We start from the raw sequence: 18,421 nt of genomic DNA, 5'->3' as shown, positions 1-18,421 counted from the left end.
CAATGCAGAGTATACAAGGTTTTTTATGAACTAAACTAATGTGATATTGTGGGTCATTATATGACATTTTGACTGCTAGGACAATGACATGCGTGACTACTTCAGGCTGCTATCATATGATGGAAAAATAATTGCTTACAATTTACAATTAGTTAAATCAAATGAAGCCTTGAGAGGTGATTTGCATTCAACCTTGTGGGGACATGATCTGGGCATTTTTTCAGGCTTTTCTTTGGCTACTTACAGGACAGGAATGGTGGATTCATTGGGTAGAGCCAAAATATTTGGAACTCCTCCATTTATTTCAATGGTTTTTATCCCAGGCTGGTGCTCCTTTTAGGAAAAAAATAAATCTAATACCAAGTGGCCATTTAATTTCCCTTTTCCGAGCATCTCTTATGGAGGAATTCTACTCGCACATGTGGAGTACAGTAAAATCTGAAAATCTACTACACGTACACAAGGATTCCTGGAAATAAGGAAAGATGACCAAGTGGTGCTACCTTAGTTTTTACCCCAGGCTAGTGCTGTTTATTCTAATCAAAAACTTACAAATGGATTCTCTGGGGTGCCAAACATATTGGCACCATCCATCTCAAAGAATCAGGGTTTCCATGTCCTATAAAAATTAGGAGCTTACGGTTAGGGCCTCAAGGTGGCCATAGACGCACAGATAATATCGTCCAAAACAAATTTTCGTACAATATTCGGTGTGTGTATGGTGGAAAAAAAGCTGACCGACATCGGCAGAAGACTCGGATATCAGTCGGCTCGTTGATCGGACTGGACGGAAAATTTTGATTGGGTGCCTTTGAAGGCACTTAAACATCGGCCATTTTTAGAGCTGAATCGTCAGATACAGGTAGAATTCTATTGTTTCTACCTGTATAATACACAAAAGCCATGAATATCTTGTAAATTATATCCTTATAAACGGTGAGTAGTGATGTCATCCGTTATAAACGGTGAGTAGTGATGTAATTTCTGTCACATGACTCACTAAAATTTGTATATTATAATTAATAAAAGTACCCCCAGTTGTAAAATATGAGGATATTATAAGTTATCTTGGAGTTCCATGACCTGTATAAAAACACGAGGCCAAAGGTCATGAAACTCCTCGATAACTTATAATATCCTTATATTTTACAAGAGGGGGTACTTTATTCACTATATATCTGACGATTCAGCTCTACATGTGTGTATTGAAACAAATGATCTTTCTTGGAAAGCTCTTTTCCAAGAAAGATCGTATTTGTTACGTCTATGGCCACCTTTAATCAGCCTGCTGAAATACACGGGCCAACTTCATCCCCTACATTGAGCAATAGCCTCCTTTTCTGTTCACAAATGTAATCATTGTGTTGGTTCCAGCACAAACACACTCGGCGAAGAAGCGCGAGACGTCAAATGTGTTTGCGTTGCAGCCAGCACAATGTTTCTCCCTGGCAACGGACTTTGTTGCCAGGGAGCAAGCGAGACAGTACTACCCCCAGCAGACAAGGCACAGACAAACTGATAGAACGTTTGAGGCAAACAGCTTCTAAAATTGACAGAACCACTCCTGAAGGAAAGAAAATATACAAAGCAAGGAGTGTAGGTACTATTCATTACCAACACATCATCAGGTTAAACAAAGAGGCTCATTTATCATTGAGTAGTAATTCTGCATCATCTGTACTTGTGAAATATCAAATCAATGGGTTCAACATGATCGGACAGAAGAAACGATGTTGTCATAAATTCGTGGTCATTTTCATAAATCCCAGAATTCCTTGCAGTCTCGGCTCACATTCAGCTAACATTAGCTTTATTAAACATGAATCTCTGGCCATGACCTGTAGAACTGTAACAAATTCCATCCAGTGAGTTACAGCACTGACCAGTCAGTTTCTCAATTTTTAATTTACGGCTCTTTTTAAGGTCCAGCATTTGGTTAGGGGTCCCTTAGCACATATTTATCTGTAACCTATTTTAGTGTCATTTTTACCCTGCTAGGGATAAGGCCATCTTAGTAGAAAATTCTTATTAAAAGACGCTCATTCAAGCATAAATAATGGTCATTGCAAGCAGCAGTGTTCTGCTACCTACACCATTGTAGCATATGCAATAGAAGAACTGAACAGTGTCAGATTAAAAATACATAGTAACATAGTAAGTAAGGTTGAAAAGAGACACACGTCCATCAAGTTCAACCTTTTAACTCCATTTTAACCTGCCAAAAACTTGGCTTATCGCATGTGAATTTTCTTGTGTTTAACCATATTTGATTTATTGCTAAAGAGTTTCCCACATTCTGAGCACGCAATCGCCTGATCCCCTGTGTGAGTCGACGTGTGGATAATAAGATAGGATTTTTGACTGAAACATTTGCCACATTCCCTGCAGCTAAACGGTTTCAGTCCCGTGTGGAGTCTCCTGTGCTTCACAAGACTCGAGTTATCGCTAAAGCTTTTCCCGCACTGAGAACACGAGTAAGGCTTCAACCCTGTGTGAGTCCGCTGATGTGTAAGAAGATGGGAATTTTGGCTAAAACTTTTCCCGCACTCAGAGCAGGCGAATGGTTTCTCCCCGGTATGAACGCGCTTGTGCTTGCTAAGGCTTGACTTGTCTCTAAAAAATTTCCCACATTCAGAACAGGAGAACGGCTTCTCCCCCGTATGAACTCTCTGGTGTACAAGGAGATGCGAACTTTGGACGAAACTTTTCCCACACTGAGCACATGAGAACGGTTTATCTCCCGTGTGAGTTCTATTATGCATCATGAGATTGGATTTATCCACAAATCTTTTGCCGCATTCAGCACAGGAAAATGGGTTCTCTCCCGTGTGGGTCCTCCGGTGCTTGATAAGATGGGCATTTTGAATAAACTGTTTTCCGCACTCGGAACAGGAGAAAGGTTTCTCCCCAGTGTGAATTCTCTGGTGTTTTACTAGATGCGATTTTTCGGAAAAACATTTCTTACATACAGAACAAGTATGGGGTTTCTCTCCCGTGTGAATTCTCTGATGCTTTACCAGACACGATTTCTCCGTGAAACCTTTCCCACACGTCGGGCAACAAAAGAGTTTCTCTCCAGTATGAAGCCTCTGATGTCTAAGAAGGCTCGCTTCTTCGATAAAAGCCTTTCCGCACTCAGAACAGAAAAACGATTTTTCCTCCGTGTGAGTCCTTTTGTGTATAAGAAGATATGAATTCTGGCCAAAACCTCTGCCGCAGTCGGAGCACTTATATGGCTTTTCCCCGGTGTGAATTCGCTTATGTTTCACAAGACTTGATTTATCGCTAAAACGCCTCCCGCATTCAGGGCACGCAAACGGTTTTTCCCCCGTGTGAATCCTCAGATGTAAAACCAGGTGTGAATTTTGGATGAAGCCTTTTCCACATTCCGAACAGGAGAACGGTTTCTCTCCGGTGTGAATCTTAAGGTGCGCTTTCAGGCTGTACTTGTCGAAAAATCCTTTGCCACATTCAGGGCAGTGCACAAGATAGTCGTTTTTGTGGCTCCTCTTATGTTTAAGATAATGAGTGTTCTGGGAGAAACCCTTCCCGCATTCTGAACATACGAATCTTTTCTCCTCGGTGTGAACCAACATGTGTCTGGTGAAATTCGATTTGATGTTGAAACATTTGTCACACTCGGGGCACGTGTATGTTTTCTCGTGGACCTTCAGGTGAACCTCGAACTTCGATTTCCGCATGAAACGTTTTGTGCAGTGGGGACAGGGAAATATCTTCCCCTTCCCCCTGTGAACTTTCCGATGTTTGACAAGTTTAGCTTTAGTAGGGAACTGCTTGTGACATTCAGAGCAAATCCATTCTTTCTTTCTGTGGATTTTTTGATGTTTAATCAGCTCAGAATGTGATGTAAACAGTTTCTGACACACAGGGCAGCCGTACTCTTTATCCGCGGAAGAATCCGCAGGTTGGGAGGTGTCCGGTGGATCTGGACTTCCTGTCGAGCTATTATGCACATCCTGCTCTGGAATATTTTCTTTTTCACTTTTCTCTGCACATCCTGCCTCAGCAACTTCCGTACCTTCAGTGATGCTGGAGGTATCTTTCTTTTTGCCACTGATTCCATTGGACGATTTTGGCTTCTCGTCTTCCCTCGGATCATTTTTGCCATGTTTAACGTTTGTAAAATCTACGTTAAAGTGGTATCTGCCCTCACAAATTCTTCTAAATTTATGGATATATGGCATGCTGTGGCTGGACTTTCATTCATGGATTCTGTAAAACAAACAAACAAGAAAATGGATGGTAAATAAAGTATAACATTTTCTACTGAGACGCGTAGTTTTATTATCAGTTGCTAGAAAGAATTGATCATCGCACGCTATTAAAGGAGAACCAAACCCCCCAACTAATGAAAACCCCTACCTTTCATAGTCCCCCCGGCACAGGTGTTAATACCTGTAAATCCCCCATAGTCTTTAATTAACCCTTGATGCAGAGTCAGTGCGGCGGAGCTCACGGGCGCCATCTTCAGGCGCTTCTGGAATCTTTGTGTCCCTTCGGCAATGTCTGTGGCTTTGGTGCATGATCAGTTGTTCGGAACAGAACAACTGCACATGCACCAATATGGCGCTTACTTACTGTAGATTCCTGAAGCAGTGAAGATGGCCCCCGTGAGCTCCGCTGCAGGTATTAACACCTGTGGGGAAGGAGTATGGAGGGTAGGGTTTTTTTTATTAGTTGGGGGTTTGGTTCTCCTTTAAAGATCAGTTCAAATCCCATTATCCACACAAACACTTGTTTTATGGTTTACATTACAATTACCATATAGTATTTAGAGTGTGGAGTATACAGATAATTATTAATGTACTATTTAAGCAATGTGCACATGCTAGGTGTACCCTTTCCAATGTGCCCATTTAGACAGAACCCTGAGAGCACAGGAAGGGCCCACATTATTACCATTCAGGTCAATGACATGAAAGGGCAATTCTGAGTGTTTTGCCACCTGCCAAGATACAAATTGTGTGATGGGCTTTGCTAACATTTCTACACCCTGCATAAGGTGTATTATCCAAACTTTCCCCTTTACACGTGTACATGTATGGGATCTGTTATCCAGAATGCTCAGGACCTGGGGTTTTCCAGATAAGGGATATTATTGTAAGATAGATTTTGTACAGATAAATGCGTTTTTACTTTAACTACTATAAATCTACTAAGAAAAACCCCCCAAAAATACCACACTTGAAACAGGAAATAATCCCTATAGGATTATTTACCTCCAATAATGATCAATTTTATTTTAGTTGGGATCAAGTACAGGGAGGGTACTGTCTTATTATTACAGAGAAAAGGAAATTATTTAAAAAAAAATGTGATTATTTGGATAAAATGGAGTCTATGGGAGACAGCCTTCCTGTAATTCAGGTTTCCGGAGAGCGGATTCTATATAATGTATAAATATGTAGAGATAAAGTGCCATGTTGTAATAGACACAGTAGGAAGGAGACTCTTGCCCTGTAGAGTTTAAAGACTAAATGTGTGCATAACATAGATGTACAAATATGAGGGCAAAAGAGCACAAAGATTTGGTACCGATGGGGAATCTATCTTGTAAGGCTGTGTACTATGTGTTGAAAACTCTGCAGCAACATATTAGGTGCATCTCTTCTTATACATCTCATGATATGTGATTTACTATAACCTATTATGGGCTTATGGAAATTTCCCCACGCATATTTGTTATGCGTCTTTAAGAAGGAATACTGGGAGGTGCTGCTTGTACCTGTTCTTGATGGGGCCTGCAAGAATAAACATGCCTTTTTTTGGAAAACAAACTTCCAAATATGAAATGTGCACACTCTCTCTTTCATAATGTAGGAAAGACAATGAATGTTGGGTTGCAATAGAAGACTCACGTGCCAAAAGTGTAATTATCAATGACTTTAGATGCATTCTGCATGGCTGTACAGAAATCAGTGCACTTTTTTAAAGGAATTGTTCAGTATTAAAAAAAATGGGTAAATAGATAGGCTGTGCAAAATAAAAATGTTTTCAATATAGTTATTTAGCCAAACATGTAATGTATAAAGGCTGGAGTGACTGGATGTCTAACATAATAGCCAGAACACTACTTTCTGTTTTTCAGCTCTCTTGGTTTCCACTGATTGGTTAACAGTCAGTAACCAATCAGAGACTTGAGGGGGGGCACGTGGGTCATAACTGTTGCTTTTGAATCTGAGCTGAATGCTGAGGATCAATTGCAAACTCACTGAACAGTTATATCCCATGTGGCCCCCTTTAAAGCAATACAGACACGTTCCTATAAAATCATAGGAACGTGTCCATATCAAGGAGGTGCTGCATGCCAAATAGTTTCCTCTAAAAACCCATAGACAAATACAAGAGGTCCTCTGCACTCAACCCATCGCTCCGCCCCCAGCCCAGCATCACTGAAACAATGCAGAAGATCCGTTAGCACTGTCAGAGGGTCGGCTTAGTGAAGGTTCGCGGGGCTTAGCGTGCAGCACCTCCTTGATATGGACACGTTCCAAGGATTTTTATAGGAATGTGTCAGTATCACTTTAAGGTCGCTGACTAACTCAGAGTTAGAGAGCTGAAAAGCAGGAAGTAGTGTTCTGCCTATTATTAGACATCCAGCCACTCCAGCCTTTATACATTATCCATCATATTTAATAAAAGGCACAAAACTTTGCCCAGAGGCAGTAACCCATAGAAATTAAAAAAAGATTTGGTTTTATACAGGTGACCTGTAAGTTCTACCTGCTGATTGGTTGCTATGGGTTACTGCTCCTGGGTAAACTTAGTATCAATTATTACATAACGCCCCCCCCCCATATTTTTGGCTAACTAACTACATTAGAAACATTTTTTATTTTGCACAGCCTGTTTACCCAGTTTTTATGTTTACATTGAACTGTTCCTTTAATATAGAAAGCTGCTATTTACAGAAATGTGTTGCGTGTGTCTGTGACAATATGAATTTAGTCTCCGGCAGCTGCTGCTGCATGTAAGTGCTTCCTCAATTACAGTATATAACTTCTGCTTTTCCAACAGACAATCTGCACCTGCCCCTCCCAAAACAATAATGCACCTTTGTGTATCCTTTCCCCAGAAAACCCCCCTCCGCTCACTGTGATTGGCTCTGTCTCCAAACCATAAATGGGAGGGGTGCTCAGTATTACAAAGGCCCTCTGCAGTCACGCCCTTCCTTCCTATTGAATTTACCCAGGCAGAAATCAAGAAGTAAGAGCTGAGCCTATGGGTAGGGAGAGGATACACAGTCAAGCAGAACCCCAGTGCTCTACATATATGTATGTGTATCATAAAACTGCCTGTTCCACATTCTGCCCCACCCCCAATTGTTCCAGGATCTCTCCCCTTTCTTCTAGCCCACTATCATCTTACCCCCTACACTAATACACACTCAGGCTTGCTACCTTAACAGCAACTGCCATTTCATTCAGATATATCCTGTAGGCTCTACCGGTTTCTGTGCTGCCAACTCTAATCAGGGATAAATAACCTTTGGCAGGGCAGCTCCTTTACAAAACATAAAAGTGGCAGCAGGAAACAGACTTTACGTGGCACTGCCATTCTGTCCTGCCATCTGCTGCCTAGTGACCTACCCTTCCTACACTAAAATGGAGCACGATTAAAATAAAACAAACACATAATTAAATATATATATATATATACACACTTGATAAAGGTCTTAGAGACAGACCGAAACATTGGCCGGTTCTATTTTAATGTATTTAATAAATATGAAGTTTTAATTTAAAAATCCTGGTGTGCACCTGTCTTTTTGGATAATAGATAATACAGCTTTTTTAAGGTAGCACCCAGGTAAATGATCTATTACTTAATTAATTGATGGATGGTGTGCGTTAGGCCTCTGGACTGTATACACACACACAAATACATACAAAGTAACCTCCAAATATACATATAATGCTAAATACACCTCTCCTAACATTAAATGTCAAGCATGTCCAGCCTGACACTTTTCAGTAATCCCTGAACTATAACTCCCATATGCTGATGGGTGCAGGGAATTGTAGTTTGGGACGTACAAGGCAGCATTCCTATTAGGGACAGGCATTCATATCCTATTCTTTCAATACGTGCACTACCATACCTCGTGTCTTATTCCCTTCCCTTTAGATTGTAAGCTCCTTTGCACAAGGCCTTCTTTATTGTACAGGTATTGGTTGTGATGTATGTAACTTCATATGTTCTACGTATGTAATGCATGTGCTTTATTAATTTACTTTACAGCGCTGAGAAATATGTTGACGCTCTATAAATAATAATAAATAATAACAATTATAGGACACTGCCCGGCTTAATAATGTCTTTATGGAGAAGCCTGATGCAGACTACACTGGATTCTGCGCAGATTCACAGCATTCATTGAAACCAGAGGTTCCACAAACTAGTTGGGCTGGTCCATGGCAGTAGATGATGGGGTCGAACAACAAGTGAAGGTGAAAGCCAGGGCTGGGTGCTTATTATGTGTATTTTGTGTAATAAATAGTACCTGTGCCCATGCCTTGAGCTAAAGGGGGTGGAGGGGCTGATCAGAGGACCGTACCATGTCACTCACCCAGCCCTGCATGACAGAAGCCCAGTATACGATATACCAGGAGGATGGAGACACCCCTAATAAACACAGTACGGCATTTTACACTGTATCCCTTACACACAAAATTGTTTCCCAATACCCGCGTATATTGTTGTCATACTCACCGATCGCTGCTATATCCCGTCCCACAATGCACCCCTCCTATTGTCCGCTAACTTCAGCCCCACTTCAGCTCAAACCATCAGATCCCACAATTCCTCGCGCGAGAGCCCGTGCGTCACACAGGATATCCCGACAGCCCTCCAACGCGACCCCCAAAGCGAAAGCTCGCCTCCTCCATCTTGTTGGTTGGCAGGCTTGCCAGGCTGAGCCTGAACATTTTCAGGAAATGCATTTTGCACACATCCCTAAAAAGCTGCACGGTCACTCAGCACCTCCCGTGTGGGGTGTTTGCAACTCATTATGTTTGGGGTGTGGGGAATGGGTGTGTGTATAAATAATAAAGTGATTTACTGAGTGGGGGGAAGGTGTGGATGCAGTGAGAGAATAAACTTGTCTTTTTGCTACTGAGAGATGAATGATAACTGGCTCCCACAGACACACTGCTTCTTATCATTGCCCAGAAATTCCCATCCTTACAGGAGACCTATGACTTTTATTTTTTAAATATAATAAACACTGTTTTCTTTTTATTCCTATGTTGTCAGTATTTCTGGGTAATCTGTGTTTAATATATTATACACTAATCTGTTGTACAGTGTTTCCAGGTGACTTTAATATACATTAATACAGGTACGAAACCTGTTATCCAGAATGTTCAGGAGCTGAGGTTTTCCAGATAACCGGTCTTTCCATAATCTGGAGCTTCATACATTAGATCTACTAGAAAATCATGTAAGCATGAAATAACCCCAATAGGCTGGTTTTGCTTCCAACAAGGATTAATTATATATTAGTTTTGAGCAAGGCACTGTTTTTATTATTACAGAGAAAAAACAATTTGTATTATTTGTTTATAATGGAGTCTATGGGAGACGGCCTTTCTATAATTCAGATCTTTCTGATAACAGGTTTCCGGATAACGGATCCCATACTGATACTGGATGGAAGGTACAGTATGATAATATATTTTACATGATAGAGATCCCTTTTGTGGGAAGAAAATACCCCAATGTGTTTGCATTTTGCTTTTTTTATTTGTTTTTTTTTATTCCAACACATGCTCATGCCTTGTTGTGCATCCTTTCTGCTATGTAATGGGTCATGAAGAAGGATCTTCCTCTACTGCACAAACTGTGGTCAATGCTGATAGACCCGTTCTCCGATGTTCCAAAGCATTATAGCCTGTGCAACAGAAAATCTCCTACTTTAAAGGAACAGGGCACAGAAGAATCAGTTCTGTGGCATCATGCTTTAAACAACAACAGTGCTATTGATGTTTTCATGTTAGGATAAGGGCCATGGGTGTAATGAGTCCCACAGATACAAATAATTGGGTGTCTGATCCTGTACATTGGGTTACTGGATGACTTGAACGTTCCGGGACACATTTAGAAAACCAAGATAGAAAGGCTGCCTAATTAAGGGCGTATTTATGGCAGTTCCTTCCTGCCACCCATTGCTGAATCATTGAGCTGTTTCCTGTTGTCTAGCATGCTTGTTCCCCAATTGTATAATTTAAAAATAATTGGAGACCCATGGATAGTAAATACAGTAGCAAAAATAATAATAGTTGGCACAGGACACATCAGGCTAAACATGTCCTAATAAATATCTTTATTTTTATAATTATTTTTGCTACTGTATTTACTGTCCATGGGTCTCTGAATTACTTTTGAATTAATTCAATTTTGGTAAACCTGGAACTAGAGTCCTGTGCGGGTCCCGTACCCGACCCATACCCGCAACCTGCAATCCGCAACCTGGACCAGCAACCCGCATTCTAACCCGCTACCCGACCCGCATGTACCTTATCCGGACCCGCTGACCATCAATAATCAGGAATGTTGTCATTGTAAACCGGGGGTGACATCATCGGAAGTAGACGGCCAGAAAAAAGGAGTAAATATTGCTATTGAGAAGACCTGCGGCGCAACCCCCAGAACCACTGACCCGCGTCTATACCCGCACCCGGAACTTCTATCAGCAACCCGTAGGGTGCCGCAGGTTTTTGCGGGTAACCCGCGGGTACCCATCCCGCTGCAGGACTCTCCCTGGAATTTATGGGTAAGACTTCTGGTTTGATTTCATGAACTTGTATTGCTTGCCTCCTGCTTAAGCCTCTCGTCTAATAATATGGACTTGTTTCAGCTTTCTGCCTGCCCCGACCACTGAGTTTTCCTGGCCTGTGCTTCTCCATTGTGCCAATCATAACTGACTTGTACCAGTGTCTCAGTGTTATGACCAGTGTTATGCCTACCATAAGTGATGTGATGAGTGTCTTAAACCCATGCTGTGACTGTAATAACTGATTTTTTCCAATGAGAAGTGTTATATGTGTAGGTACTACATAGGTTACCTTCGAAGTACTTGCCTGAAGCATAGAAAGACTTATGACATACCTTGTGATACAACTGAATGCTGGTTTAGATATTAAACTCAGCCATGCGGCTCAGAGACCTACTATCTCTTACCAAGGCATCCAGCTGTGGTATCCCCTGTGGGCCCCTATAGGTGCAGTTGCACCCACAGCCTCTATGGTAGTTATGCCACTGATAATCTCAAAATCTAAAGTACTACTTTAAAACATGTTTTACTATTATGTATACTGTTAGTTTGGACAAAAAAATCTTCTTCCCAAAAAGGTCTCCTTTTTGTGATTGAATAGAGATCTATATCTCCTGGTACACTTGATTGTCATGCATAGATTTATATCAGGAATTCAAGATATAAGCGTAGAGCCATAATATGGATGCACCGAATGCAGGATTTGGTTTCAGAATCGCCTAATTCCAAGCACTTTTTGGAGGATCTGGACACTCTTTCGTGGAACACAAAATGTTGTGAAACTCTGGTCAAGTAAACAAGCCAATATTGTTTTTTTCTTTAAATTTCAATGGACAGATTTGGTTCGGTATACTGCAGCATAGTTTGAGCAGCATTTGGTATTCCCTAGAATGCAAAAATAATGGATTTAGTACAACCCTATTATTACCCTTTACCTGTAAGGCTCATATGTCAAATGAGAGTGGGGTGATGTAAGAAAAGCAAACAGAACAAATAACTTTGTAAAATATATCGACTGTCAACAGATTCCTCATTTATTAGACATTCATGTGAGTAGGTGTTGGCTTGCTTTGTTCTTCAACCAGGTGAAAGGGAATACCTATGTTCATAGATTTCATAATAAAGTTGCTGGCAGGTAACTGACTAAGCATGATTGCTAACACGCCCCTTGTATTGCAAGGCCGGAACTAAGGCTAGGCAGAAGAGGCACCTGTCTAAGTAGCAACACAGTTGGGGCACTGTGTAGGTGCCTGTTCTTCTGCCTACCCCTAATCCAGATTTTTATGTTGTCATTTTTATTTCTAAATTACACTGTTTACATTGCAAATAATTCACTCTACCAATAAAATTTCATCCCTGAACCAGCAAGTGTAATTTTAATTTTTTTTGTTTTTAGTTATAATATTGGTGTGTAGGCAGCCATCTTAGGTCATTTTACCTGGTCATGTGCTTTCAGAAATAGCCAGCACTCTAGGATGGAACTGCTTTCTAGCAGGCTATTGTTTCTCCTACTCAATGTAACTGAATGTGTCGCAGTGGGACCTAGATTTTACTTTTGAGTGCTGTTCTGAAGGTGGCCATACACGGGCAGATAAAGCTGCCGATATCGGTCGTTTGGACCGATTTGACAGCTTATCTGCCCGTGTATTGCGGCTTCCGATGGGTCATCCCGATCGATATCTGCCCACGATATCGATCGGGAAGGTTGGATTTTTACCCGACCGACCCGTCGGAGCCGCTTGGCGCATCGTAATTCGATCGTTCGGCCATACGGCCGAACGCTCGAATTACCCCCGATATAGCCACGCAGTTTAGTGGCATATCGGGGAAAGATCCGCTCGTTTGGCGATGTCGCCAAACGAGCGGATCTTTAAGTCTATGGCCACCTTTAGATCTACCAGGCAACTGTTATCTTGTGTTAGGCAGCTGCTCTCTGGTTACCTCCCATTCCCTACATGTGTGAACAATACAGGGGATTACAGTGTGAATTTGAGATTTAAACAATGCAGGGGCCAGTTAATCTCTGTAGTGATACCTTTTAAAGCTTACATATGGTAAGCAGACGCAGCAGGCAGACTTTGATGTCGAGGGCCACATAAAGGGGGGTCGCTGGGCGAATGCGGCCCGCGGGCTGCCAGTTGGACAGCCCTGGGCTACATTATTAACCACCATGGCAATCCCAGTAATCAACTAGCACTTCTCTTATTCCCTTCCCAGACAGTTACCTTCATGGTTCATTGCTCCATCTATCTCACAGGCTTGCACACCCCATGGGCAACAATGGAGACTCTGGAGAGTTCAAAAGAGCAAACCAATGTTTTTTTATATTTAATTTTGAAATCTGAAATGGGGCTAAACATGTTGTCAGTTTCCCAGGTTCTCACAGTCATGGGATTTCTAATACACTTCAGTCACTCTTTACTACAAGTTGGAATGATATCTCCCCAACCTTCACCCTAGCAGACGAACATCAGCAGCACAATGGGAAGGCAACCAGATAACAGCTTCCTAACACCTTCATTGCTAATAATTCTCCCATGCCCCTCAGCACTCAGTAGTAAAAATCCAAGTCCATGTTTCAACTCCTTCGGTTACATTGATTAGGGGAAACAATAGCTTATCCGAAAGTAGTTCCATTGTGGCGTGCTCTTTCTGAAAGCACATGACCAGGCAAAATCTCCTGAGATGGCTGCCTACGCACCAATATTACAACTTCCTCTTCATGCTTAAGCCCTCAGCGATCTTTCTAGTAGGCTGCCTCCTTTCTTCACACACAGAATAAATTATCACCCAGTGGCAATCCCAGGGTCAGAAGCGCCCGGGGCACTCTGTGGCGCTCCTGTTTGATCCTGGAGCGGCATTTTATTTATAAAATAAAAATGGCAATTCTAGAAAAGCATAATAGTTTTTTAAAAAATTAAAATACTACATATATACAATATTCAAGTTAATTTTTATTAAATGATCGGTTTCCGTAGTATTCTTCCAGTTGCTATTTTAATACTGTTATTTGACAAGTTCCTTGTATATTAACGGGATCGCTGAACCCAGTGATTTGATTGGAAGGTAACAACGTTATCTTGTGCACGTAGATAACTGGTGTTTGTTCTTCAGGGGCCTCTTCATCAGATGTAGATCCTTCCCGCTTGCATATCCAGTCGTCTTTTATGTTTTGTGGGCGTTTTAAAGTCAGTTTCTAAATAGTTGAAAAAATCAATCAAGTAAAAAGTGTTAATACATTAGTAAGAAATGATGATATCCATACAGTTATTTGTCTTCAGCAAAAATAAATCAATATTTACTGACCTTAATTTCCATGGCATATGTAGGCATATAGCAGAGAAGCCCAAACATTCCTGCCCACTCCATTGTGCAAAGTGCATTTTTCTAAACAAAAAAAAAAAAAAAGGCTTAATTAGTGGTTAGGATGTATAAAGGTTATTATTTATGGGACATTTTTGATGTTCATGTATTAGTAATCAAACCTCCAAAAGAACCCAATCTTACACCCAAACAAAACACAGAAGATAAAATGATATCCCTCTACATGTATCATACACTAAAATAGGCATAACATGGGATAAAATGTATGTATAATGAATGCCATATTGTAAAATATGAGTCCCATAACCAAAGCCACGCCAACAGGCTGTGATGTGTCACAAATGACATCACTAAGCACAGATGATAACCGCTGATATCACTGTATGGCTTATTTATCTATATTCGGATTTGTGTGATTTTAGGTTTTCTTCTTCTATTGCGAATAAAAACAATCTCACAATTTAAAAAAACCCACGAATGTTACCGTATTTATTTAAAAATTCAAATATAAAAGAGGAATGAATAGAATTGTGGAAAAAACTTGACTACCTTGAATGCGGTCTTATTTGTCATTTTTAGGGATGGGCGAATTTGACCCGTTTCGTTTCACCAAAAATTTGCCGCCGACGCCCATTAAAGTCTATGGGCGTCAAAAAAAATGTGGTCGCACGGCGAATTTTTTTTTGACGTGTGTCTTTTTTTTTTTGACGCACAACGCCATACAAGTCTATCGGCGTAATTTCCGCAGCTATTTGCCCATCCCTAGTCATTTTAAAGTTTACAAGTTCAAAGACAAAGTTTTTGTTGGGTAATAAAAATAAATGCACATCACTGCTAGCATATACAAATAACATCTAAAATGCGTAATGATGACTTACCAGATAACGTCTGTTGAAGTTGTGCAATATCTGACAAGTAATAAATACTGTCGCAACTGAAAGATGTCTGCATTAAGGAAAACACATGACCAATATACAGGCAACAGTATAAATACTTTAGGGGTACAGGCACATACTGGGACATAAATGACCAATATCTATAATAAGTAAAAAATAACATAATGGGGTTATCAGGAAGGCTACACAAAACCACATACTAATTAGGTGGCACCGTTGTTTGTCATCTTCCTAACCAGGTTCTATAGGTGGAAGACCCTATAGAAAGGGAACAGGAGTTTACACCTATCCAGAGACTATTGCGATAGGGACCCAGATTGAATTTTAACCTGCCCCTCCCCCCAGATGGTGAATGTGGAATTCATACAGGACACAATTAAATCATACAATTGTAGCAGTTATTAAGAAAGGATACTTGTTACTAATTGAAGAATAGTGAATATGCAAACAAACATCCGGTAATAAGCCATCCATCGGTTTTTCTGGCCCGGAGTCTTCATATACACCAAAAATTGCGATAGGTTGTAAAAACATCCCATGGCAAATCCCACAACTCCTCCTAATGCATGGACCATTTGCGATTCCGTCCCCTACAATAGAAACGCAGCAATCAGTGCCTGAATTTTTGGTTTCAATATAAAATTTGGCAAATAGGAACAGGTTTTTTTTACCCTAACATTAGCAGCCAGGAGAAAGCCGACACAGGATACGAGTCCGCAGCATAAAACGAATATATTACGGCACAGACTGACTTCGGGTTGGTACAGCTTGATGAATTTAAAATTCAAATACTTTATGCCAACATCTGAAAAATGAAAATAAACCTTATTAACTCAGGGGTAATGGTTTAGACATTAGAAAACTGTCATATTATTGAAAAATATTGAAGGAGATGTTATACTATATAAATATATTTAATGCTATTGCTGTGACTTACCCATAATGCAGGTGATTGTTACTACAATCTTGGTAAAAGTCATCTCTGGTTGCTGCATTCCTAATTCACTAAAAGATAAATAGAAATCATATGTTATTAGATGGTCCTGGTTGCTACCCAGCCCAAGCACATTCCGGGGCCGATTCATGAAGCTCGAGTGAAGGATTCGAATTAAAAAAACTTCGAATTTCGAAGTGTTTTTTGGGCTACTTCGACCATCGAATGGGCTACTTCGACCTTCGACTACTACTTCGACTTCGAATCAAACGATTCGAAGTACAAATCGTTCGACTATTCGACCATTCGATAGTCGAAGTACTGTCTCTTTAAGAAAAACTTCGACCCCCTACTTCGGCAGCTAAAAGCTACCGAAGTCAATGTTAGCCTATGGGGAAGGTCCCCATAGGCTTGCCTGAGATTTTTTGATCGAAGGATATTCCTTCGATCGTTGTATTAAAAAAACGAATAATCCTTCGATCGTTCGATCGCAGGATTTGCGCTAAATCGCTCGACTTCGATATTCGAAGTTGAACGATTTTAGTTCCTAGTCGAATATCGAGGGTTAATTAACCCTCGATATTCGATCCTTCATACATCTGCCCCTCCATATAGGAAAATAACACAGACTTACCTTATAAATGGCACAACAGGCTTTATGTGTCCCAGAGTAAGAGCTATAGTATAAGATACTGCAAGGCCAATAGTCGTCCAAACAGTCCAAATTATTGGTAATAAGGCTAAACCTGTTATACAGTTTTTCTTCATATTAAGATTTTCAAATAGTAAATATAATGAATAAAGTTTAAATATAAATGAGTAGAAATTGAATCAGTGACAGTGATGTGAAGCCAACACCTCACTCACCACAACTGATAAAACTGACCTGATCAAGGTCAGTACCTTGATTCATGTCATTGTGATGTCATAATGTGATGTCACATGACTGTAATCTCTCAGTGATGTCCCAGGCTTGTTTTTCTTAGTGGGTGGTATCTTGACATTATGATGTCACCAGCTGGCAATAGTCATTATGATGTCACCAGCTGGCAATAGTCATTATGATGTTACCAGCAGGCAACAGTCATTGTAATGTCCCCAGCTGTATACAGTTATTCTGCATGGCTTATATAAATGCTGATACAGAGATTTCTGGAGCCATCTGTTTGCGGCATGTGCAGCCGAGCCTCAACTTTCATGGCAGTGCATTCATATTTTCATTTTGTGCGCCAACTTAATGTTATTGGTTGGCGTCATTATATTTATTTGATTTAGTGATTTTCTCCATTGCATTAAAAGATTAGAAAATGTGTTAAAACTGCTTTGAAGAAACTTTGTTTTGCAAAACTGAGGGGGTTATTTACTAAAACTCGAATTTATCTCATATTTTTATTAAATCAAGCTCGGCCAAACTCCCATCCATGATTTTATCTTATTTATCAATAAAATAACTTGAAAAAGTCAGGTTGGGAAAAAACTTGATAAAAATTAGCAAAAACCTGAATTGTATAAATTTCTCCGATTTGATGCCCAAACTCGACTTCTCTCATTCTCTTCCCAAACAGCAACCTGGTCTATTGTTCTATCCATCCAGCCATCTCATAGGCCTGCACACCCCATTTATGACATTGGATTCTCTGTGCCAGCCAACCTCTAGTGGTAAAAAGCTGACATTTGCTTCTACTCAGATAACAGAAACCCATTAGATTAGTAAGAGCATTAGTAGTGGATTTAGAAAACGAGTACAAGATATAACATGGATCTCAAACAGGGGATAACAAAGGCATATTGTGGATAAATTACAATCTGTATGAAACAATATTTCTGTAACCTTCCAAATGTTGTGCCTAAGCCTATAGTTTAACAGCACGGTGTTGGGGGGCAGAGCCGGGCCAACCCAGCCAGGCGCCCTAGTCAACCTGGCCGCCACGGCGCCGGTTTAGTGTCTGCTCAATCGCGCATGCGTGAAAATACGCGCCAGCGCGAAAATACGCACCAGCGCGCATGCGCGAACATATTTAACCGCAAATTTTCAGCGGCAGCCAGGGAGATACAGGACCGGACATGGGGTAGGTGAAAGAGCAGGTACGTACCTGGCGCCCACTCAGCTTTGCGCCCTAGGCACGCGCCTACTCTGCCTACCCCTAGTTCCGGCCCTGTTGGGGGGCACGCACTGCATGTTTCATTAAATGCTTTTATTGTATAAATGTCCCATACAAATCCATGATTCCCAATGGACACTACCTTTGCCAGTAGAATTGTGTAATGGGAGAACATTTCTCTAGGAATTTGCCAAGAGAGGTTACCAGGCTGCACCCCGACACTAGTCTCTCTTTTAAAGGGTATTGTGGGGAGGACCGGCGCTCATGAGCAGGAGAATTAGACAAATAAGGGGAAAAAAAGAAATAATTCCAATATAGTATAGTATCTCTTAATGTAGATTTAATACACCTCAGGTGAAATTAGAAAAAT

At 40.8% G+C, this 18,421-nt stretch overlaps 1 protein-coding gene across 1 annotated transcript; it reads right to left on the bottom strand.

Moving 5' to 3' along the window:
* Positions 1 to 2,173: 2,173 nt before the first annotated feature.
* Positions 2,174 to 9,007, bottom strand: znf850.L (zinc finger protein 850 L homeolog). Its single transcript, XM_018235416.2, has 2 exons — positions 8,734 to 9,007; positions 2,174 to 4,233 (listed from the first exon to the last, which is right to left on the bottom strand). The coding sequence occupies exon 2, from the start codon at positions 4,203 to 4,205 to the stop codon at positions 2,232 to 2,234; it is 1,974 nt and encodes a 657-aa protein (XP_018090905.1). The 5' UTR covers positions 4,206 to 4,233; positions 8,734 to 9,007; the 3' UTR covers positions 2,174 to 2,231.
* Positions 9,008 to 18,421: the final 9,414 nt, after the last annotated feature.

The sequence above is a fragment of the Xenopus laevis genome, chromosome 9_10L (genome assembly GCF_017654675.1).
Source record: "Xenopus laevis strain J_2021 chromosome 9_10L, Xenopus_laevis_v10.1, whole genome shotgun sequence".
Taxonomy (NCBI): domain Eukaryota; kingdom Metazoa; phylum Chordata; class Amphibia; order Anura; family Pipidae; genus Xenopus; species Xenopus laevis.
Note: the sequence above shows the minus strand (reverse complement) of the source record. Positions and strands in the feature narration are given on the sequence as shown.